Source organism: Hemibagrus wyckioides, linkage group LG09, assembly GCF_019097595.1.
Source record: "Hemibagrus wyckioides isolate EC202008001 linkage group LG09, SWU_Hwy_1.0, whole genome shotgun sequence".
Lineage (NCBI taxonomy): Eukaryota > Metazoa > Chordata > Actinopteri > Siluriformes > Bagridae > Hemibagrus > Hemibagrus wyckioides.
The window spans coordinates 10,510,657-10,535,017 of NC_080718.1; the positions used below are offsets into that span (position 1 = coordinate 10,510,657).

Below are 24,361 nucleotides of genomic sequence, written 5' to 3' on the forward strand. Positions count from 1 at the left end.
TATGATGGCACTGTTCCAGTGCAATCGTACCACCTCCTACAGGTAGGTCCTGAGTTCAGTAACATGGTGCACTTCCTGGTCTTCATGATTGTCACATTGCCAATTTTTCATGTGAACTGTGCTCTGTTTCAACTGCCAGTGTGAAAGCTCTTTATTTACTGAGACAGTAAAGAATTTCTGTCATGTCAAACTATCACATTCAAAGCGTCTAGCATGTTAGAAATTTAGTGAAGAGAGGAAATACCAAAGAAACACATTCACTCGGCCGCTTTACACCTAGTCGCTTAAGCAATGCTGTTCAGACCTGCACAGAGATGACATCAGTATGATGTTACGGTATAGCCAGTCTGTTTACAAGTACACAGGTTAGCAGGCTGACTCAAGCCTCTGCATGATCACCGAGAGTACAAACTCCTGCCATCCACGCTCAGACTCATGACTCGGGTATGAGCTCACTGTCAGGAAGCTGTGACAGTCTACATCGAAATACCCACAAATCCTCATAAATAATCTTGTATTTTTATTTCAGAAAGGCGTTAGGCCAGATTAAAACAAATGCACAATAGGGGATGTTGATTTCCACTTGATGCAAACAAACACGGTTCAACTTTTAGTTTCCTTCCAGCATTTGGCAATGTTCAGAGTGTTGGTTGGGGTGAGGCAGAAACACTCCTTACCACTGTGGTGAGAAACGGCTGAATCACACACACACACACTCACACACACTTTGCCTATGCATATCTGTGGTATGATGTTACACTGCAAGATAATATGTGAAAAAATTCTGAGGTGTGTGTGGTCTGGACACAACCTTAAGAAATAAAAGTTAAGAAATAAAATGGTACTGTACTAAACTGTTTTGACATGTCATAAAATAATTAAAATAATTAAAAACAAAATAAAACAAAAACTAATAAACTCTGCTTCCATTAAATACACAACTCTACTGGAATTAAGAGCAGTAACAACCACACAAGCTTCTCAACAAATCAAGGAATATACCCAATTCGGCTATACCTAGACATATCAAAAAGGTATCAGGTATATCATAAAGACATCAGGAAGGATCTTCTATTAAGTTTCTTGTTTCATCACTAGAAACCTGCTGTGCTCCCCACCACCAACCGAGCCAGCTGTTCAGTTTCATCTGCTTCACATAGGACAGAGAAGCTTAGGCATGTAGTCTGACCCAGTAAACACATCAGAGGAGATAACACTGTCTGAGAGCAGAACACCGGTCACTAGTTAAACAATAACGAAAAGCAGAACAAGAACCAAAATATCTAACAAGCAAAGACTCAAAGCAAAGATAGTGATAAAGAAGAAACAAATTCTCCAAGAATAACATACTGTTTAAACTAATGATCTAATCCTAATTATCTGTGGTCTAAATCTGCCTCTTTCATGACATGATTATATATGATGCATGGTCCACTCCGGAAGTATTGGAACATCAATTCCAATTATTTTGTTTTTGCTCTAAGACATCTGTGTTGGAGATCAAAAGATAAAAAATGATACGATAGATCAGAATTTCAGCATCTTAATGTGTTAAACAACTTGGAACATGGCACAGGTGGCAGCACACCGCCTAGCCATTAAATGAGCACAAGTATTGGAACAGCAGATAGCAGTTAATATCTGGTTGCATATTTGCTTTCAGTAAGTTCAGCAGCATCATCAGCAAACTGATGCATTCTTCTTTTGTGATGCTTTTCCAGGGTTTTTACCGCAGATTCTTTCATTTGGTGTGGCTTGTTTTGTTACGTTTCTGCCCCGATTCAATACGATTAGTTTCAGTTTAATTGATGATTCTAGATTTCACTCAGCATGGCACAACATACACTAACAGTCATATTTATCTATATAATTTATTACATTTTTATATTTATATATATATTTTTTCATTCCTATCTTTATAGTAAAATTTATTTATATTGCAATTCTATTCATAGTCTATTTTTATAACAGACCTTTCCCTGCATGTCATACTGTGTATGGTTGTGTATATGACAAAAAATATATTTTTTATTTTTTTCTCTCCTTTGCTCTCTTGCTCTTTCTTTCTCTCAACACAAACACAGACAGACAGATACAGACACAGCCAGACAGCCAGACATACAGACGGAGACACACAGGCAGAGACGCACAAAGATGCACAGACAGAAGGACACACAGACAGAGACGCATAGGCAGACACACATGCAGACAGACAGAAAAAAACGACACGTACATTGAGTGTCATTTAAATACTGTGTTACTTTTCGATTCAAACCAGATCTTGTGATGCGTATCGTACATTGATATACCTACTTCCCGATTTGAATCGTTCATTTCTTTACATCCCCACTAACCATGGATAACAAACAGTCTTTATATGATATGCTACTGTACTACTCTGGCATAGTATGTAGGATATGGTATTTAATCTCTGTGTCGTTTGCATTATCAGAAGCCACAAATGAGAAAAAGCAAATTCTCTACCCACAGCTGAGTTATGCAATGTTCTACCTTCTTTATCTATTAAAATTTCTGGCTATGGTTTTCCAGACACATACAAACCCTGCATGCAGACTAACATGATCCACTGTACCGTACGTATGGGTAACGGATCCGTAGAGGCTTCTTTATCTACAGTTATTACTGAAGTGCTCCCCGGATTCTTCTTTAAATTTGCGACGAATTGTCTGCATTGACCTTAAACTAAACATGACACAAGCGCTGTACTGTTGAGAAGTGTCTAATCATTAGCCGACGGATTTTGAACGCGGCCTTCTTAGCAGGTGGCCGCATTCCATCTGAGGCCAACAACAAAATTCCTCACACCTGACAGAGGACCAATTTACATTCTTTCACAGCAAGGAAGCTTGTCAGAAACCCGAGTAAATTTTCCTCCCCTCCTCACATGAACGTCACTTAATGCTCAGACGAAGGCAAAAACATTAGAAGAGTAGGTCAAAGCGGGAAACGAAGAACAGTGAGCAATTCTGTCCAGACATCAGACCTAGACGTGCACAGACAGGCAAAGCTGACGTTTCCTAAGATAAGCAGGAAACAGAGAAATGACTAAAACAGACTTGCTGTATTTCAGCCGGAAGGCATAAGTTTAGTTACACAATGTCCACTGAAATGTGATTTCAAGCACAGTGACTTTCATTGCCATTTTCAGACAAAACGGATGTTCAGTAAAACAGGATACTTTGGAGGTAATAAATTTACACTGTATGTGTGGTTCTTGCACTAGAACCACCTAACATAGGAGTGCTGATTTCCTGATCATATCATGCCAGTAAAAGGGTCTGGGTTTCAGAAATCGAATCTTTTAATCTTACCTTCACTGTGTAAGCCTTAAGCTCATTTTAACCTCATTTTACTGCAACATGTGAAATTTGAATCCTTATCACGTTTTTCCTCAGTGAGCACGAAGCAAACGACTTTATCATCACGACAATCTAAGGGGAGGGAAAAAAAATTCCCAACAATTCAGTAATTATTAACTCAAGTTAAAGCCAGTGTAGTATTCTGAAACTTTAAGCTCATAGTCAGTTACCTCAGCTAACTTGAAAGTGTTCACACTAAAAATTCCAATAAGAAGTGAACTTCAACAACCCGGATGATGCATTTATCCAACTGAAAAACAAAACAAAACGTGTGGAATGTTGGACACTTCATGTACTCAACGTTTGCAGCTTTGCTTATGTAGTGGCAGAGGTGCGGAGCTACCAGGAGCTGACACTTGGATGAGAAAATCTTTCATGACAGCCATCAACACTCCGCTGAACAAGACATCTTACAAAAGTCTATCAAGTTAAAAATTCACCGTATTCTTCTAAAGCTGGCAATGCAACACCAATGAGTGCTTCCTAAATTCCTTTTTTTTTTAAAATTCCTTAATTTTAAAAAAAAAAAGTACTTTGTTGGTTTATTTTACAGGGACAGTGCTCCTTAAAAAACAAAGAAAACTGAGCCAGAGTTAGCCCTAATTTTCATCGCTTGTGTCTGGTCAGTAGCAACCTAGAGTTAAAATAAACTCAAGATTAAAAAAAACAAACAAACAAAAAAAAACAACACATACCAATAATAAAAGTAGCAGGGAAAGATTCGTCCAATAAAAGTGCAGGACAACTTATCTTATAATAAGACAAGTTTAGAAATTCAGTTCAGTTCAAATAAAGTGCATCAATAAGTGAATGCTGGAATTGTTGGTGATCTAAAAGCAATAAAAAAAATGTTATACTTAAATGAATCAAAATATGGAGTTTTTCCCTTTCCTTTAAATAAGAAACCAGTCGGAGTATATGATGTTTTCCTGCATGGGTTTGTGTGGTTTCTGCTTGTGGTACTGTGCTGGTTTATTGTCGATTTTCCATTTTATTTTTTTACTTTTTAAATATTCAGAAATATTTCCTGAGCCGGCAGAAAATGTTTGCTCGGGTATTATAGAAAGATGACAAATCTAGCTGTGACAAAAAAAACATTTATTACATCTATTGCAAATTGCACTGTGATATTTATTAAAGCTGTAATTAGATTTTTTTAAAATTACTTTAAAAATCCCTCATTTTGAAGCTTATTAGTTATTAACAAACTTTCGATCAGAATCCTATATACTGTAGGTTTTAGCAGGAAATGGCAGCTTAGTGGTTAAGATTTTGATCTATGAATTTGATGGTTGTGAGTTCATATCCCAGGACCAGCAAACTGCCACTTCAGAGCTTCTGAGCCCTTAACCCTCAGCTGTATAAAGGAGATAAACATAAGTTGGTCTGGATAACAGCATTGGCCAAATGCCGTATAAGAAAAAGTGAAATCATGCCATTACTAGTTACCAGCAAGTTTGCCATCTCTTATTTATTTCTCACCTGGTTGCCAGGTATTAGATAATTCTACAAAAGATGCAACTGCTTCTCTGCTGTTCTTCCGCACATAATATACAGCAGAAATGATTTACCATACAGAAGCAGCACATAAATCCACTGTGTTAACATATAAACATTACAATACCACATGCAGAACAAAGTCATACAGCCAAATCATGAATATCAAATTCTCTGTCTTTCTGCAGGATGCATCCTGGCCGTTTAGCTGTGAACATGCTTCGAGCTTACTGTAAGAGCATGCCTTGCAAATTTCATCTAGACGAGAAGTCTGGTTTTGTTTGTCTCGCCCGAATTTTCCACACAGTCAAAGCAGTTACCATGGAGCCTTCACGGAGGACAAACGCGGAAATATCGGAAATACCTTGAGTAAATAATAAGGCTGGATTAAAGAGCAAATAAAAAAATCTCTTAGCATGGAGGCATAATGTCTGAATGCGCATGTGAAACTCTGAATATTTTTTTAGTATTACAACATATACAGACATGGATGCCAAAAATATAGAGTAACGCAGAAGTAAAAGACATTAACATACCTAGAGAATGAGGTGAGTGGAAAACATCTGTGTCTCAGGTATTAACTATTACAGGTGAGAAAATCCAAATGTCTAACTTTAGACATGCAAAGGACAAAATATTTCATCTCGAATATTTCCAAAGGGAAAGAAAAAAGTGCTAGTAAAAAAAAAAAAAAAAAAAAGTTATGAGTCAACTCCCAAACTTCAGGGCATAAGCTATAATCTGACTAATGTGAGCAGATAGAGGAGAGGAATCATGGGGAGTGGCATTGTCAAGACACTCCTTTCGCACACTATTAAAACATCCCTCATTACGTCATACATCCTCATCAAACTTTAGACTCTGATCCTAAACGAGCCGCCCCATAAAACCTAAAAATGAAAAACTGACCTTACCTGAGTCTAGCCTGCTGAAATTGCACTCAATCTAGCGATACAGCGTAGCAGCAGAAATGTATTTCTCCAGCCTTAGCTTTTGAAAAAATGCAAAAAACCTGCAAACATGTAAACATCCACATGATCTTTTCTGCAGGAAGCAGGAACCATAGGCAGAGTTAACATGCACTTACAGGGAAATTCAAGGCCAGTGCTTTGGCCTCATGCAAATCTCGTCCTAGCAGAGAACAGACAGTGACGGAACAGAGGCGGGTGCTGGCAACGGTACGGTTGGCTTTCATAATGTTCTCCACGATATCTTTTGCATCATTTGCTTTCCATTGGCGTGAGTCTCAGAGTAGGAATAATTCTGCTAATTCTATCATGACCTGTCACGTGATAAGGAAAGATGGAAAAATGCAGGATAGGCACAAAACTTACAAAGAAATAAAAACAGAAGATTCCATACAAAAAAATATCTTGAGCTTCTTTCATCCATCCATCCATCCATCCATCCATCTTCTATAGCGTTTATCCTCACAGGCTCACAAGGAACCTGGAGTCTTTCCCACAAAACAAGGTACACCCTGGACAGGGTGTCAGCCCATCACAAGACATGTACACACAGATTCACACACTACACACAATTTAGAGATTTACAGTCAACCTATAATACATGCCTTCGGACTAGGGGAAGAAAACAGAGTACCTGAAAGAAACTCCATAAACTCAAGGAGAACACACAAACTTCACACACACAGAGCAGAAGCGAGGCTTGAACCTTCAACCCTTGGCAAATGTGTGGCAAATGTGCTGCTATTGTTAATTATTATCAAAATAAATAATTAGTTGATTAGATGGAGCAGACCTATGGTGTAAGCAGACATTATACACAAGCCCAAGAGTAATAATTTAGCAGTCATAGTGTGTGTGTATATATATATATATATATATATATATATATATATATATATGTATATATATATATATATATATATATATATATATATATATATATATATTTATATATATATATATATATATATATATATATATATATATATATATATATATATATATATATATATATATACACACACATACATACACACACACACACATACATATTCAACAGTCAGCACAAAATCCTTCATTAGCTTAGGCACAGACCCTACAAAGTTGCTTTCTTTGATTCCATGTTTAAATTTCCATGGGTTTTTAAAGAATTTACACATAATAGATGCACCAAGCAAATGTAACCATTGCTTCATAAGCTAAATAAATCCAGAGATTCCAAAGAGTTTGTAAAAATCTTTATGTGCAGGACTTCTCACTGCTGTGTTTACTCATAGCATGTATGATACTCTACACATCAAAATGCCACATTTATCTCTGTCATATCTTCTAGGGAGCATGCAACTAGATGAGCAACAAGTCTAATACGAAATTAATTAATTAATTGTAAAATTACATTTTTTTTTTAGATATTTTTTTTGATAATTGTTAGATAATAGTTTTTGTGCCCATAGAAATAAGGAACTGGAATAAAAAGCTCTGAAATAACTGTTTTGATCTGAGGGGAATTTTAATAATAATAATAATAATAATCTGAATTTATATCCTGGCTATAAACTAACCCCCTTAAATACATGCCATGAATTAAAACCTGAATACTCCAGTGCTCTTGACATGAGAATGCAAACAATGCAACCCTTCAGGTGGCAGCAAAAGACCATGCTACTGAAAGCAAGAAGCAAAAAAAAGGAGATGCTCAGTGTGTGAGCAAAACGCAAGTCAGGGTCAGCAGGCTTTACTTATGATTGTATTCAAGTTTGGTATTTCAGTGCAATTCAGCCTTAATTACAGTCTCAGGGGAAAGGGATTTGAGCAAATTTGTCCTTCATCAAGTTCATCATTTAGCTAATATACATGTCTAAGGTTAAAGACAGCTGGGGCTAAGCACATTCCAGATAGAAAGGACATCATTCCATCAATAAGCAGTTATCACAGACTTGTGCATCACATGCTTAGAAGTGAAAGAAACTAGTCTGGACAATCCATCCCATGTGCTCACCATACGTCCCTCAAGACCACGACTGTATCTCGCTCTTTTTAAACACACAGAGTTCACAGACCATCACATGGCATCAACGCTAGCTTCAACTTTGACACAGCGTTCAGTTCTATACACCACAGAACCGAAATATCATATCTCGCTGTTATCTTCTTCTTCACGCAAACCCCACAATTTAAAAGCACTTAGTGTTTGCGTCTCTTCGTCTGCCTTATAATTTAAATAGATTGCAGGGCTCAGGGAGGAACAGAGCCAAATACTTAGATAGCAACAGATGGAAAATTGATGACAAAGGGCAAGGCATATTCAACTTCTCCAGAATATCACAAAAAAACTGTGGTTAGGCTGAACAATCATTAAAATCCACATCGTCCAGGAAGTAATGCCAAATTACGCTGGAGATACGCAGACGTGTCATTGTTGAGATTCAAGACAGATTCCACTAGAGAAAAGTATTTTCTCATAACCCCCAAACCATCAAACAGTCCACACATCAAATGGGTTGCCAGAGATTATTTTCTTAAAAAAAAAGACTTTTCCCCAAAACATGGTAGATTCTTACAAAAGGTTCAGTCAGAATCCCAGCACAATCAGACTAACTTTCCATAAGAACAGCAGGAGCCAATTAACCCCAATGGTATTACACGGGCCTTCCTGCCCCCTTCTGAAGTACCTCTATTCAAATCTCCATTTCCTTCCAACAGCATAAGCCATCTGTCAGGTGGAGAGGATGTAGAGGTGTAAGCCCATTGCAAACCTTACCAGTGAGACTGAAAATCCACATTAGCTCCTCAGCCTGGGTGATACACCGTGCAAAGCCAGATGTTCTGTACGTTTTACTTTACACTTCTCCACAACTTGGACGAGGCCACTTTCCTTCAGTTAAAAAAGGGTAAGTTGGACGAAATCTCCATGGCTACATGGAATGCCTCATTAAGCTAATGTTCACAATAAGTGCCTTCCCTCTCACACTAACCACCCCCAGTGTTATCAATAGCTCTTTTGCTGCAGACAAACTAGCCTGTCCTAACAAAAGTGCAATGAACCGACAGAAAGTCAAAAGCTAATCAGACTAATCCACTGTAAAGGTTTTTGGAAATGCAAGCTATTGTGATGCGGAAAAAAAAATAAGTGGGAATATAATGAGAGAAGGGTGGGCTGTGTGTCAGTGCAATAAAAAAAGACAGTAAATTCCTGTCCAAAGCCCTCTTTCATTTAGCATTTGTCTTTGCCAGACTGCAGCATTCATGCATGGGCCATATGCTATTCTTCTCTGGTTAAAGCTGAATAGAGGAGATTTTAGCAGACCCTGAGCCTAAAAATGTCCTGGGGCAGGAATGTGGTGAAAGGCTTTGGATCTTTATCATTCTGCTAAAGATATCGTCTAGATCTGGAGTCAAGTTTACTGGTGCTGAAAGGCATGGAGAAAACTCCTGTTTATCAGCAGCTTCAAAATGAATCATGCTTTCGGAATACGTTGCAAAACAAAAGACAAAAGACCACAGAGAGAAGCCACTTTCATTACGTTACTATATTTTCACTGATCTAATTTCTAAGCTCTACATATCAGACCAGGCCACCTGGACTAATACTTTAAAGACCAACTATTTACTACAACAGCTAAAAAAGAAATAATCAGGCTAATCAGGATTTTTTTTCCTCTTCATCTTAACCACAAGCAAGCATCTGCATTCTTTCCTCAGCTTCTTTCCTGAAGCCCAGCATTCTCTTTTACCATCTCAACCTGTCATTTATTAATCCGAGAACAATGGCTAGTGAATTCAGAGATGGTGCTGAATGAAGCAGTCATTGTGTAAATTTAGGAACGACTCTCCAGTCCTAGTCCCAGGCTCTTCTCGGCCCCTGCTGATTATGAAACAGGAGAGAGGAGATGGAGCCAGTGACATATTGGCATTCTTCAGCAAGTCGTACAACAGTGCCAGCGCCAAGCACATTCAGCACCCAGCCAAAAGAAAGACTTACTGATGGATGCTATCCGACAAGTAAAAAGGCTGGGTCTGTTAATATTTCCACTGTAAAAAAAAAAAAAAAAGATAAAGAAAAAGAAAATTTCTCTCTGGCAGTAGAACCTGGTATTCAGACATTGTTGTGCTCTGAATGTGGAGATTCATCAGTGCATTCAAAAGCACAATTACACAAGCAGGCCAGACGTCCAGCTTTTCCTACATAATCGGATGCTTTTGGTCAGTAACCGATAGAACTGCTCATTTTCCCAGGGCAGTTTGACTGACAGTGCAGGAAGATCTTGCCATATTTAGTGACCAAGTGACCCAGTTCTTTTTCTTCTTACTTTTCTAATTGACACTAATCATTTAAAAATCTTTTCAAAATGCTATGCTATACACATTTTTCTGTGATTCTACACAGGTCCAGGAAGCTCATGTTCAAAATATCATTTAGTGTCTGGACGCACATTTAGACAGAAGTGCAGACAGCCAATCAGCCTGCAACATTTAACCACAATCAGAACAGCTGCAGCTGAGATTATGGGGGCTTTCACTCTGGCAGTTTAGTCTGAAACAGAGCGTGGTTTGCATGAAATATTGACATGAAAGCTGTCATGTGGACCAGGAAGCGCACTGCGGGACTGAACCTGAAGCTACCTGTAGGAGGTGGCGCGAGTTCGCTTGCACTCGCACTGTACTGTGTTTCCTGTAAACGTGAACACAGCTCGTACTCTGCTCTGGACTTCTTTAGGAATTTAAGTGTCCTGCACATATGTTTTAACCGATTAGGTCTCACATCACGCATGTAGCATGAGAACTTTTGGGACACAGAAGAGGCGAGGAGTCTTATTCAGATATGGGGAGAAGAAAAGCTACAGAAGCAATTAAACAAAACTCAGAAGAACGAAGATGTATAATAGATTCGAACTAAAAATAAAAAACTAACAAAAAATGTGTGTTATGTTTTCCATGCGAATTTGTGATGTAAGATGAACACAAATGCACAAGGGTTCAATAGAATAGAAATAGAAGTGAAACCAAACCAATGCCACATGGGAACTGGGAACAATCACGCTCTCAGATTCGGACCACAGCAAACGTGCCCAGTGTGAAAATCATCTACGAGCTATAGATGCATTAGAACACAGAAATGCATTAGAATTTATAATACAGGAACTATTTATATTTACAGGAAATTACCTTCACCCATTGCAACCTGATGATGTCTGTGATGAGACTTCTCTGGCATGTCCCTCAGGCTTCAGACACTTTAACCTAAAAACAGAAAAAAACAAAAATGAAACTTGTGCTTGCCAGACTGACACAAGATATTATGTTTAAAGATGCTATCTGGTGTCTGCTTTTCAGAGTCCTAACAAGACTGGACAAAAACTGTGAATCTGAATCTGAAGAAACGTCACTAGTGTGAGTCAGAGCTGTTTATCAGCTGCAGTGTCGTTGTGAGCAGTTTGGCCAGTCATTTAGTTACAGACATTGTTGACATAGGATGTGAGTAAAATCAGGTTTGAATATTTACACTGGTGTCAGATATCCCATACTCACTAGGAAAGAAGAATTAAAAAACCAAACCTTTTTCCAGAATCAACTAAACCACAGAAACTTAACCTTCAACCGAGATTTAAAAGCAAGCAATCCAATGATTCTATAGAAATATCCACCGACTATAGGAGTTTGGAAGCTAAAGGCATGTTTATCTGCTCAATTCACTTGAGATTTGTTTTGGAGCCTTCAATAAGAAAAATAGGCTTTCCCAAATCTGTCTGAACGGTACCACTATCTGTCCCGGCAAGTCACAGTCTGATCGAAGTAAACGACCTCACCCTAGCAGCTATATCACATAATAATAACAACAACAACAAACACTAGTTTTTTCCTTCCTCCATCCAAGACTTTTAATGCAACTTCAATCTAAATATTTTGACATGATTTGTCCTTCGATGCAGCCCTTACTTCATGGCTCAAGCATTCAGATCCATGGAGTTAACCCAGAGCCATGCATTCCAGCTGCCCCCTGCTTTTGCCCTCCATTCTGAGGGAAATGGCTATGAAGCGTTATCGGGCCGCAAGAGGGGAAATTCCTGCCATTCCTGTGCAACAGAGTAAATCAGTGTTCTGTGTAAGCTTGTGCCAGCCACTTGCCACCTCACTGTATATCTGCCAGTGGGCAGAGAAAAGCCAGTGGGCTGCTAGAACTGCGGCTCTGAAGCTTTTTCCAGCTGGACTGATTGACCAAATGCTGAAACCAAAACAATGTATGAAAAAAAAAGTTCCTTAATTAGACTTCATATAAAATTCATGCATTTATTACATGTACAGCACAGTCCTTGATTTAAAATAAATAAATAAACAAACAAACAAACTCACAGGAGAATCCTGACCATTGATAGAAACATACAGAATTATATATTATATATATATATATATATATATATATATATATACACATGTATATATATACATATATATATATATATATATATATATATATATATATATATATATATATATATATATATATATATATATATATATATATAATGTATATATAATATACAGAAATCTCTATGCAGTCTATGCAATATTAACTATAATAATATTTGTGCAACATAGCTATGCAATATTTTGTTGTTGCTCAGGAAGGAAGTGACCTCACATCAAGATGATAATGAAAAAATTTACAAAATGCATGCCTGATAAAAAGCTACATGGGGATTCAAGAATTATTAACTAAATCTCACCTTGAAAGCTATAACATAGAAAAGCACAAAGCCTTTCAGACAAGCTATGAATGTTAGTACGGATATAATGGAATAAGAAAAGATGGATGGATGGATGGATAAATAAATAAAGGTGCAGATGAAAAAGTTTTAGATTTTTAATCCATGCTCCAAATGTTAATCAGACTGTGTAATAAATATTGCACTGTGTAAATAGCCAAAGTCAAATCTACATATCTAATCAGTCTTTGCCAAAAGAAAAGCTCCAAAACAAAGGACTCAAAGTCAAAGGCAGGAAATGAAAGTTTTGCTACTTAGACAAGAGCTGGACGTCTGTGGGTTGTTTCGCTGCAGCAAGATCATGGACAGAACTCTGCAGCATTTCCTACATCAATAATCAACCCTCGAAAACCTAAGTTAGTTCATCACTCTTGAATGAAATTAGATTAATTATAGAGAAAGGACTCGTGTACTCGTCTCCTGCTATTCCGGTGAGATTCTGCTTTTGGAATGGGAACAAGATCAAAGATCACAGCAGCAGGAATTCTTCAGGGATTAAGTTGGGCATTGTTCCTCAGTGTAATCACCGAGCTCCGCTATGAGCCGACAACCTGCTCCACCAAAACCATCGGCCACGAGAGGGTTGGTGATTATCTCTCAGAGGCTGAGTGGAGCTCTGTGTGTGTGTGTGTGTGTGTGTTATATACTCAAACCCAAACACATTCAGTTAAGCTGCTGGTCTACAAGCACACACCTTTCACTAACAGATTTAAGTAGTGCTTCTACATGTTAGTAACTTGTGCAGGAGTCAGACTGGAGTTTGAAATAGTGCAAAAAAGGAGCTGAAGTCCCTTTAAATGGTGTTTATGGCATGACCCCAGGACAACTCCTCCATAAATATGCAGGGGGCAGGTCACAATGTGTCCAAGGCTATTTATGCTATTGTGAAACATGCACAAAAAAAGGAAAAGACTAGTTCTTATTGTTACTCGAAAGAGCAGTCTTTACAACTAAGTGGAACTTTTCAACTAATCAACAATATAGTATTTTTTAATTAAAGAAAACATGAACTAATTCCTAATATTCAGTTCTCTTCAGTAAACACTTTATCTTAGTCAGGGTATACACACAGACACTCACACACTCGCTCACAAGCTCACACACACACGCTCACACACACACACACACACACACACACACACACACCTAGCAGCAAATCCGCTACCAGCAGGTTTGTGGGATAAAACCAGAAAATTCTAAGGAACCTATAAACATGAGGTGGACATGTAAAACTCTACAATAGGACTTTTCCCACTGAGCTTAACCCCGGATTATCATCGTTCTAAACCCTGCTTTGAACCCAGAGTAGAGGAACATTTCACTAATTTAAAAGTGGGGCAGTAGTTGGACAGAAAATAAGAAAAATGTCAAAATGCCGATAAAACAAGTCAGTTGTTGAGAGAGTTTTATTGAAGAAGTCAGGACAAGTTCAGGACAAACTGGATAGAACAGTCAGAAATAATAATAATAAGAGTATTAAAGGAACTAACTGAAATATTAGTGAAAGCTGGATATCAGTGAATGCCTGACCAGTTGGTGGTCTATTTATGTGGCAAAAGCATCACTGGAGCGTGAGACAAGCCTGCCCTTAATTCTGTATTTATCCAATCACGGTTGTTGACGGCACAAATTTGCAAATAAGAAGGTTTAAGCCAGGGTTTAGGAATGTACAGTGTGAAACAGTATCAGATTATGAAGAGCCAGGATGAATTGGTAAAGTGTGAGCAGTGTGAAACGGGACACTTGATAACCCAGGATTCAGTTTACAACAATGCAGGATTAACTTCAAGTGTGAAAAGCGCTCGAGACAGTAAGCTGAGCTCAGGATTGAACCGAATAATGAAATGTCCTACACATATCTGCAAACCTCTCGTCCATCTGGACAAACCCTCAAGTCTCACGTGAAAGTGGAAATGTGTCATATCTGTATGTGATATGTAACAAGTTTTAAAAAGAGTTTAAAATATTAAAGATTTGCTCAAACATAGTTACATTTAACAATGAAGCAGTCACTCCTGTAGCTGCCATTAAAAGCCCAGCTTCAGCTCAACACGTCTCAATCAGCTCAGTTCAATCGTCAGGGCACTGATCAGGGAGTCGCCATTTTAAGGTCTGTCTGTCTGTCTGTCTGTCTGTCTGTCTGTCTGTCTGTCTGTCTGTCTGTCTCTCTCGCTCTCCTTATCTCTCATTCTCCCTCTCTCTCACACAGTCTCTCTCTCTCTCTCTCTCTCTCTCTCTCTGTCTATCGCAAAATCCTTCCAGTGCACTGAAACATTCACTGTCAAAAATATCCCAGAATGCACCACAAAAACCAGGGAGCATCATGCTTCCAGTATTTCCAAGAGATGTGGTAGCTTAGTGGTTAAGGTGTTGGACTACTGATTAGGAAGGTTGCGAGTTCAAATACCAGGTCCACTAATCTGCCACTGCTGGGCCCTTGAGTTAGGCCCTTAACCCTCAGTTGTATAAAATGTGGAAAAGTCACTCTAGATAAAGGTGTCTGCCAAATGACAAATGTAAATGTAATGCTTTCTATGTTCTCTAACTGGAAATGACATTTTCGGAACACTCGCAGCTCGATTTTTTTATTTATAAATAAACTTCGTAGCAAAAGTCGCTTGCTCAATGATTACTCACTTCAGCATTTTTCATTTAACTTTATTTCATATTCTGTATTCGGGTTTGTTTGAGTCTAACAAATTTTAAGTGTGAAATCGTTTGAAAAAAAAGGAAAAGGTTTTAAAACAATGGTCTAGTCGTGTCGCTGGAAATCGAGTCATCGGTGTCCCAAAGTGTAGTGAGCCAGGGCCTGACCTTGTAGACAATATACCGATTCACAACCTAGAGAGCTATGAGCTGATTGAGACGCACCCTAGGAAAACACCACATAACACACACACACACACAGATGTGTAACTGCCCAGCTGGCACCAAGTCAACAGCAACTAGGGAGCATTTGTTCCTCCAGCTGATAAAACATGCTAGCCACTCCATGACCTGTGAAACAACTGCCATAAAAACCACAAATAAGCAAGTGGATATTAAGGACATGTTCTCTAATTAGAGACAGATGAAGTAACTGACCACGTCTTTTGCATGCTGCTCTTCGGGTAGTAACAGTTTTGTTTTGTTTTGTTTTTTTTTAGACAGAAACAGATGCAGTTTAAGTTAAATCAGAGCCCTCAGTGGGACAATAAGAGCAAGCACCAAATATGATGGGCTTGTTGATTGAGAACAGGCTAACCAGACCTAAAGAGACCTTATTCTTCCTTTGTGACATGCTGTTCCTGGAGCTATAAAAGCTCCCCAAAAGAGCAAGAATGAGCTCTGCAAAATAGTTGATCCTAATTATCTGCCCAACATGAGAAGAATGTTAAGTATCTGCTTTTGTTGCCCAAGTCTGAGCATTTGTAAAAGAAAAGACTCCCAAGGGAGCTTTTTATCTACAAAGAAATGTTTTAGATAAGAAATAAGACATACGGCGGTGAAGAAAACATAAGAGAAATCGCTGAAATATATCGGGAAAGGAATGATATTCATCATGTTGTGTAACCGCGCTGCAATATTTTGTTGTTGCTCGGGAAGGAAGTGACATCACAAGATCACAAAAAAAAAAAAAAAAAAAAATTACAAAATGCATGCCTGATAAAAATCAAGTGAATCATCTTAAGGTGGTTCATAGAGAAACCCATGCATCGTATATATACAAACTGTCACCTAAGCAGAAACGGACTCTTCAGGGTCAAAAATGCACAAAGTAACACTAGACAGCTTCTCTCTGCGAGTGAGCGACAATTACTTCCTCAATTAAAACACGTCCGACAGCCAAACAAACAGCGTCTGAGCTGCCCTAAAAATAGCCCCTCCTTTCTTCCGTTGAAGCGAGGCCACAAGTAGACCCATGGGATCAGTGGCGTACTCCATGGGCCTCTGAGGATAAAACAACCCGGTTGCACAATCTCTAGAGAAGCACCACAGCTAGATCTCCTTCAACTAAAATACTGTACATTGTGACAACTCTGGGCAGTGCTGAGTGATGGGCTGACTGAAGCTGAGGTTTTATTATTTCAGCACTGTGATGCATGTTTGTCCTGGATGACCTTGTTCTTACCTCAGACATCAGGCCTTTTTCTTTTCATAAGAGAAAATTCCTCTTTCCACACAGTTACACAATATAAGAGGAGTGTCCACTTTCCCACATTTTATCTTTGGCAGCTTAACTCCGACACAAATCAGCTGCTCGCCGTCTGTCCTAACTTGGGGGGGGGGGTGACAAAACCCGTCATTCACTCCCAACCACACTTTTCACACACACACACACACACACACGCGCTATGGCTCCAATAACACTAGCATGTTAAGTTCCTTTCGGCTTCAGCTCTACACAAACCAAACAGCCCAATGAACACACTGCCTAATTAATCCATCGCCTGAAGCACAAGAACAAATACAAGGCAGACCAATCAAGACAGACGATATCCTATAAACTTACTTTCTTTTCCAGACCATGCAACACCATAAAGAAAAATTCTGTTTGTACTTTCACAAAAAAAAGATTTTCAAGACAAACAGCACACACTCCTGCATCCCGCTCTGCATTCTCTAATGGGTTAATGATCATTTCCTGCTGTATCAAGATTAAGGCCCCGCAGCACAATTTGAAATGAAATAGTCCCAGAAACCATTAGCTCTCTGCAGCATAGTTAAGGCTGGAAAGTCTATTAAAAGATACCTTACAGAAATGTTGGCACTTCATGCGTGCAAAATCCAAAGAAAGGAACTGACCTTGAACTGGGTCCAGCATACCACAGGCATTTCAGTCTCTTTTCTGGAGACTTCCTTTCAAGAAAAGTCTGAGAGATTTCTATATTTAAAGCCAGAATGTGGATGTAAAAAAAAAAAAGAAAAAAAAAAAAAAAGACATCACTTAACATTATAGGAAAGATTTTTTTTAAATTATAGCATGAAAAGAAGCAGCAAATACTATTTTATTCCAAATCAAGCACAAGTGTCCATTATGGATGAAACTGCAGTGTATTATCATAAACACTGGCACAAAAGGAGAACTAAAATCGTTTTACGGTCGATTCTGTTCGCAATCCTGACCTCTCCAGCATGTGTTCTACACTGCTCCATGTTCAACCACAACTCTGGCAGGAAAACAGTACTTCAGACATGCACTGTGAATCCACAGGGAATTTTAAGGTAGACAAGGTCAAAGCAAAAAACACTGGGCCTGTCTCTTTTTTTTTCTTTGAAACAGCTGGGTTCAATTACACTCATTTCAACCGGCAGAACTCGCAAAATCTACACATCTTCCGTCTGTCAAAACTAGAAGACAGGATAACACACGCTGGCACACACAAGTGTAAAATGAAAACGACAACAAATGAATCGGTTAGGAAGATCTCTCCCTCTCTCTGTGTCTCGCTGCTATAGTACATTTCAAGGCACAGCATCTGGAGTTCATTGTGGAGAATTATTACATTCTACGACCGTTTGTGTTAATGTCAAGTCCTTCTATAAAAAGCGTGAAGCAGAGAAGCATGTGCCATTTTCTGCATGGTACAGAAGAACATGCAGAACGTTTCTCCAGCCTCAGTACAACAACACACATTACTATTGTGATCAGTGAACAGGGAGGAGTATATAATTGTTGTAACTGCTAAGTCTAAAGTAAATAAAACGCTGCAAGACCTGCCACATTAATCCATGGCCATGAACGCAGGCATTTATCCCACATCATATAAAACGTACCAAAGAAATTCCCTCCTATGGACTAATTACACATCTGCTCAAACTTAGTGAAAGTTCTAAACACTGTAAAAAAAAAAAAAAGAAAAAGAAGGCTTGTTTATGTTCTTCACCTTCTCTGGAATCCCACTGAAGACATTTTGTGTGTCTATTTGGGGGAGTAAGCGAAAGAGTCACAAGTATGTACATGCTGGGATTTATATAGAAAATCAATACATGTAAACTCTGATCCAGACCAAAGTTCAGCAGAAAGAGAAACTTTTTTTTTCTAAAGTAAACACATATTATCAGTTCCTGTCACTCCTGGCCTTGCCGAACCTGTGTGAATGTTCTCTAGAGCCTGGGTACAGTGTCTGATGACGCATTCAATGGGATGTGATGTGATGTAAGATGAAACCTTGCACACCAAATTAGTGAGCTTTCCTTCAGCATACAGAGTAGATCCTTTTCCCCCCTAAAACACTGCAAATATACAAAGTGAAGAAACAAGGATCACACTAGGATTTGTAGACAGATCATCTATATCATATCTACATCATGCACTTTTACTACGAAACAGAATGAACATCGAGGAAACTTTCAACAGTGTTGGGGAGAAGACTTTGCTTTTTTTCCATGTCTTATATTTTTATCTTATCTTAACAGTATCTCAGGTATTATCTTAATATCAGGGCAGCATACTTGGAGACAAAAAGTCACACAAAGCCTGCATGTGAGAACACTAATGTAATATTTGGAGCGCGTCCCATCTTACACTCTCTGAAAAAAAAGTGAGAACTCAACTGCTGTCATTTTTTTAAGAAGAAATTGTACTAGAAATGTGTACGCAGTATATTTTAAAGCTTTACTTTACTGCTCTGTTTATTTCTTAAGTTATATTTCAAGTGAATTATATCAAAGGTACATGGACAGGGTAAAAGAAAAAAAAACAGGGTTTGTGTTATCTTTTCTGTGTAGCTTTGGCATTGGATGTCATTGCAAATGTATGAAAGGTTGTAAAAGTTTATAAATTTTGGCGTATATATATATTCCGCACATGATCACATATTAATCACATAATCACGTCTGAAAAGCGTGTGATCACGTGAAGCGAGTTTGATTTTCGTTAACGGAATATACACACTCAGACACACACACACAAGAGGGGGACCTATAATATACAATAAATGTTTTGGATGGACACACACACACACACACACACACAAGGGGGACCCATAATAAACAATAAATGTTTTGGATTGATAGACACACACAAACACACACACACACAAACACACACACACACAAACACGAGGGGGACCCATAATATACAATAAATGTTTTGGACACACACACACACATAAGAGGGGGACCCATAATATACAATAAATGTTTTGGATACACACACACACACACACACACACACACACGAGGGGGACCTATAATATACAATAAATGTTTTGGACACACACACACACGAGGGGGACCTATAATATACAATAAATGTTTTGGACACACACACACACACACACACACACACACACACAAGAGGGGGACCCATAATATACAATAAATGTTTTGGATACACACACACACACACACACACACACACGAGGGGGACCCATAATATACAATAAATGTTTTGGATACACACACACACACACACACACACACACACGAGGGGGACCCATAATATACAATAAATGTTTTGGATACACATACACACACACACACACACACACACGAGGGGGACCCATAATATACAATAAATGTTTTGGATACACACACACACACACACGAGGGGGACCCATAATATACAATAAATGTTTTGGATACACACACACACACACACACACACACACACACGAGGGGGACCCATAATATACAATAAATGTTTTGGACACACACACACACACACACACACACACACACACACACACACACACACATACACACACAAGAGGGGGACCCATAATATACAATAAATGTTTTGGATACACACACACACACACACACACACACACACACACAAGAGGGGGACCCATAATATACAATAAATGTTTTGGATACACACACACACACACACACACAAGAGGGGGACGTATAATATACAATAAATGTTTTGGATACACACACACACACACACACACACACACACAGACTACATCATATTAAAGGTACGAGGACAGAGTAAAGAGTAAAAAACAGGGTTCTTGTTATCTTTTCTGTGTAGCTTTGGCATTTGATGTCATTGCAAAAGTATGAAAGGTTGTAAAAGTTTATAAATTTGGCATGCAAAAGACCAAACAACAAAACCTGATTCAGGAAAAACTAGTCAAGAGTAAACAAAAAGTGCTCAACATTTCAGTTTGTCAGCATTAAGTAATCAGGAAGCGCACTTCTCAACACACCACTCAAAAACACACTCAGCAACGCAATGCACTGAAGCAATGCCCCGTACTTACCAAGATCACGCCTGGTTCTTCACTCTAAATATGATTTATCTCAGGATTTATCTCTACGCAGAAATTCATCGCTCACTTGAAGTCTTTGCTGCAAGTCTGTTCTCCTACTACATCCCACATGTAGCGGATAACTTCACTACACACTTCTGTAATTACTGAAGGCGCAGATAAGCCCCGCCCACACCGCGCGTCACTGAGCGAGCGAGGACTGAAGGGCGTGTCACTGGAAAGCGGCGCAATTACACGCCAAAGACATTCCTCGTTTTCCGGTAGCTATTGTTCATTATTCCATGTGGTTAAGTCAGCTGATATATATATATATATATATATATTTTTTTTTTTAAAAAGTTGTTTAAATACTAATTTGTTGCTGTCATTTATAAAACAATAAAGTGTTCACTAACTTCACACGTGAATTTTACGCACGTGAATAAGGACATGATACAACTCGCTACTCTGGTGCACGTGCTTTGTTTTTGTTTTTTTTAATTAAATTAAATAAGCTTTTTGTTTATTCATTTATTTTAAATTATGTAGAACATATATAAATATATGTTCTCACGTTACTGCATTTATTTGTGCAGGTTTACACACGTGGTTTTACGTTTCACTTGTGTTTACACGTTATTAACATGGTGTCACGTGTGCACATGAAGTGACGTGTGACTACGTGTTCAGTTTAGCTTAACAGTGTAAAAAGCACCCTCACATATTTTCTGCATATGATCAGATGTTACTCATATAATCACATCTGAAATGCGTGTGATCACGTGAAGTTCGTTAGATTTTTTTTTACGTAACGGAACATATACACACACACACACACACACACACAAGAGGGGGACCCATTATATCCAATAAATGACAGATACACACACACACACACACACACACACAAGAGGGGGACCCATAATATACAATAAATGATAGACACACACACACACATATATATACACACACACACACACACACAAGAGGGGGACCCATAATATACAATAAATGATAGACACACACACACACACAAGAGGGGGACCCATAATATACAATAAATGATAGAGACACACACACAAACACACACACACAAGAGGGGGACCCATAATATATAATAAATGATAGACACACACACACACACACACAAGAGGGGGACCCATTATATCCAATAAATGATAGATACACACACACACAAGAGGGGGACCCATAATATACAATAAATGATAGACACACACACACACATATATATACACACACACACACACACACAAGAGGGGGACCCATAATATACAATAAATGATAGACACACACACACACACAAGAGGGGGACCCATAATATACAATAAATGATAGAGACACACACACACAAACACACACACACAAGAGGGGGACCCATAATATATAATAAATGATAGACACACACACACACACACAAGAGGGGGACCCATTATATCCAATAAATGATAGATACACACACACACAAGAGGGGGACCCATAATATACAATAAATGATAGAGACACACACACACAAACACACACACACACACAAGAGGGGGACCCATAATATATAATAAATGATAGACACACACACACACACAAGAGGGGGACCCATTATATCCAATAAATGATAGATACACACACACACACACACACACATGCACACACATGAGGGGGGCCCATTATATCCAGTAAATGTTTTGGACACACACACACAGACACACACACAGAGATAGATAGATAGATAGATAGATAGATAGATAGATAGATAGATAGATAGATAGATAGATAGATAGATATTGATCCCATGAGGGAAATTCTTGTGTTACAGCAGCTTAGTCAGTTATAAGATGCAACACAGAAATATAAAATGTATGTTGAGTTATATCTATGTATGGTGAGTATGAAATAAATAGATTTTGTTTTTATTACGTGTGATTGATGTGAATGGCTAAAAGGCATTGAAGGCCACAGTTGATTTTTAAAGATAATCAGGAGACACAGATGCGTGAAATCCTATGGACAGAAACAGCGAACAAAGCAGAATATGAATGCGAGCTACGTCTCTACAGTTCTACCTCAGCACAAAGGTATGTAAGTAGATCAACATCGCCCTCTGTCGGTCAAACCACGAAAGTACAAACGTCTTTCATTAAAAAAAAGGGCTGGCGTATTTTAAATAATGTTTGCCACACCGACACTGACCTTAAATTAATTCTTGAGAGGTCTATTTATCGTATGATCGAGTTCATGCATGTTTAATGATTCTATTCAATTCAATATTTTTTTTAGGATTTTTCTTCTTTTGTTCATCTTCTCTCTTGGTCAGCAGGTAGTACTGCCTCCGGGTACTCAGGCAAGTGATCGAGCACATTAGGCCTGATGGTGGTCAGGTCTTTACAAACAAAAATGATTTTTCCTACTGGTTCTCTGTGCATGTGTTCAGAAGAAAATCTTCCCAGAATGCACAACCAGTCTGCCAGTTTGCATGTGTGTACTGTAATGTAAATAGTGATGTAAAAATGGTTAAATCCACAACTGTGTATGTGTCTCATACCTGCACATTTCTTCTTAGTCTTTATATTTTTGTGTGTCCTGGGTTTGAATTCCGGGTTCGAACAGCCAGGCAGGCAGGCAGCCTTTCTGTGTGGAGTTTGCATGTTCTCCCCATGCCTATGTGGGTTTACTCCAGGTATTCTGGTTTTCTCCCACAGTCCAAAAACATGTACATTAAGTTGATTGGTAATTCTAAATTGCCCAAGGGTGTGAGGATGTCTGTCTATATGTGGCCCTGTGATGGACTGGTGATCTGTCCAGGGTGTACCCCTGCCTTTCGCCCAATGTGTGCTGGGATAGGCTCCAGCAGATCCCTGTGACCCTAATTAGGAATAAAGCGGGTATAGACAATGGATGGATGGATTATTTCTCCCAAATGTTCTAAAATGTCCACCAGTTTACAAACCTCAGGATGACATATTGTTTTGGAGAGAAGGGGATTATTCATAGGCACACTTCAATGAAAGCCATATTTGTTCATTCCTCTTCCATGTTGTCATTTGATGGATATAAGCCACTTGGTTGCTTGTAGTTCTAGATGTTGCACAATTGTGGGGCAGCATTGCCCTGTTTAGCTCCATAGAAGAGCTACTGCACCAAGTGGCCAAAATAGGAACTGCAACAAGAATTAATAGAGGCTCACTGGGGAAAGAACCATGGAGGAGAAACAGACAAGACTGTTGTTATTGGCCAGGGTACCAGGATGGGCTGGTTAAAAAAAAAGTACAACAGCCACTACAATCTTGTTTTATAGCAAATGATCAGAATTTTATCTAATAAATGTCCACAAATATAGGCAAAAGTCTAAGTGCAGACAGTGTGTCTATGATGTACAGAAACACAAGCTACACTGGAAAGATAAGGAAAGGGAGAGGGAGATTTTGAAGTGGATAATGTTTGTACATTGTGCACCACACTGACCTTGCAATGATTGAGAAATTCCATTGCCCAATTTTCTAGGCTAATTTCAAGTCTTTCGTGTGTTTTTTTGAGAAATAGTTCAAATGAAA

At 38.6% G+C, this 24,361-nt stretch overlaps 1 protein-coding gene across 6 annotated transcripts in view; it reads right to left on the reverse strand.

Annotated features, from left to right (window-relative positions):
* Window positions 1-20,964, reverse strand: part of LOC131359243 (pleckstrin homology domain-containing family G member 3) — a 48,515-nt gene extending 27,551 nt beyond the window's left edge. For 4 of the 6 annotated variants that reach the window (XM_058398941.1, XM_058398938.1, XM_058398943.1 and 1 more), the window contains exons 1-2: window positions 20,808-20,964; window positions 11,012-11,086 (exon numbers count right to left, since the gene is read on the reverse strand). In XM_058398941.1, coding sequence (XP_058254924.1) covers window positions 11,012-11,060 — 49 coding nt within the window. In that variant the 5' untranslated portion in view covers window positions 11,061-11,086; window positions 20,808-20,964. Of the gene's footprint in view, window positions 1-11,011; window positions 11,087-17,394; window positions 17,414-18,769; window positions 18,826-20,807 lie in introns of those variants that run through there. The other 2 variants (XM_058398939.1, XM_058398940.1) reach the window with 2 other exon arrangements.
* Window positions 20,965-24,361: the final 3,397 nt, after the last annotated feature.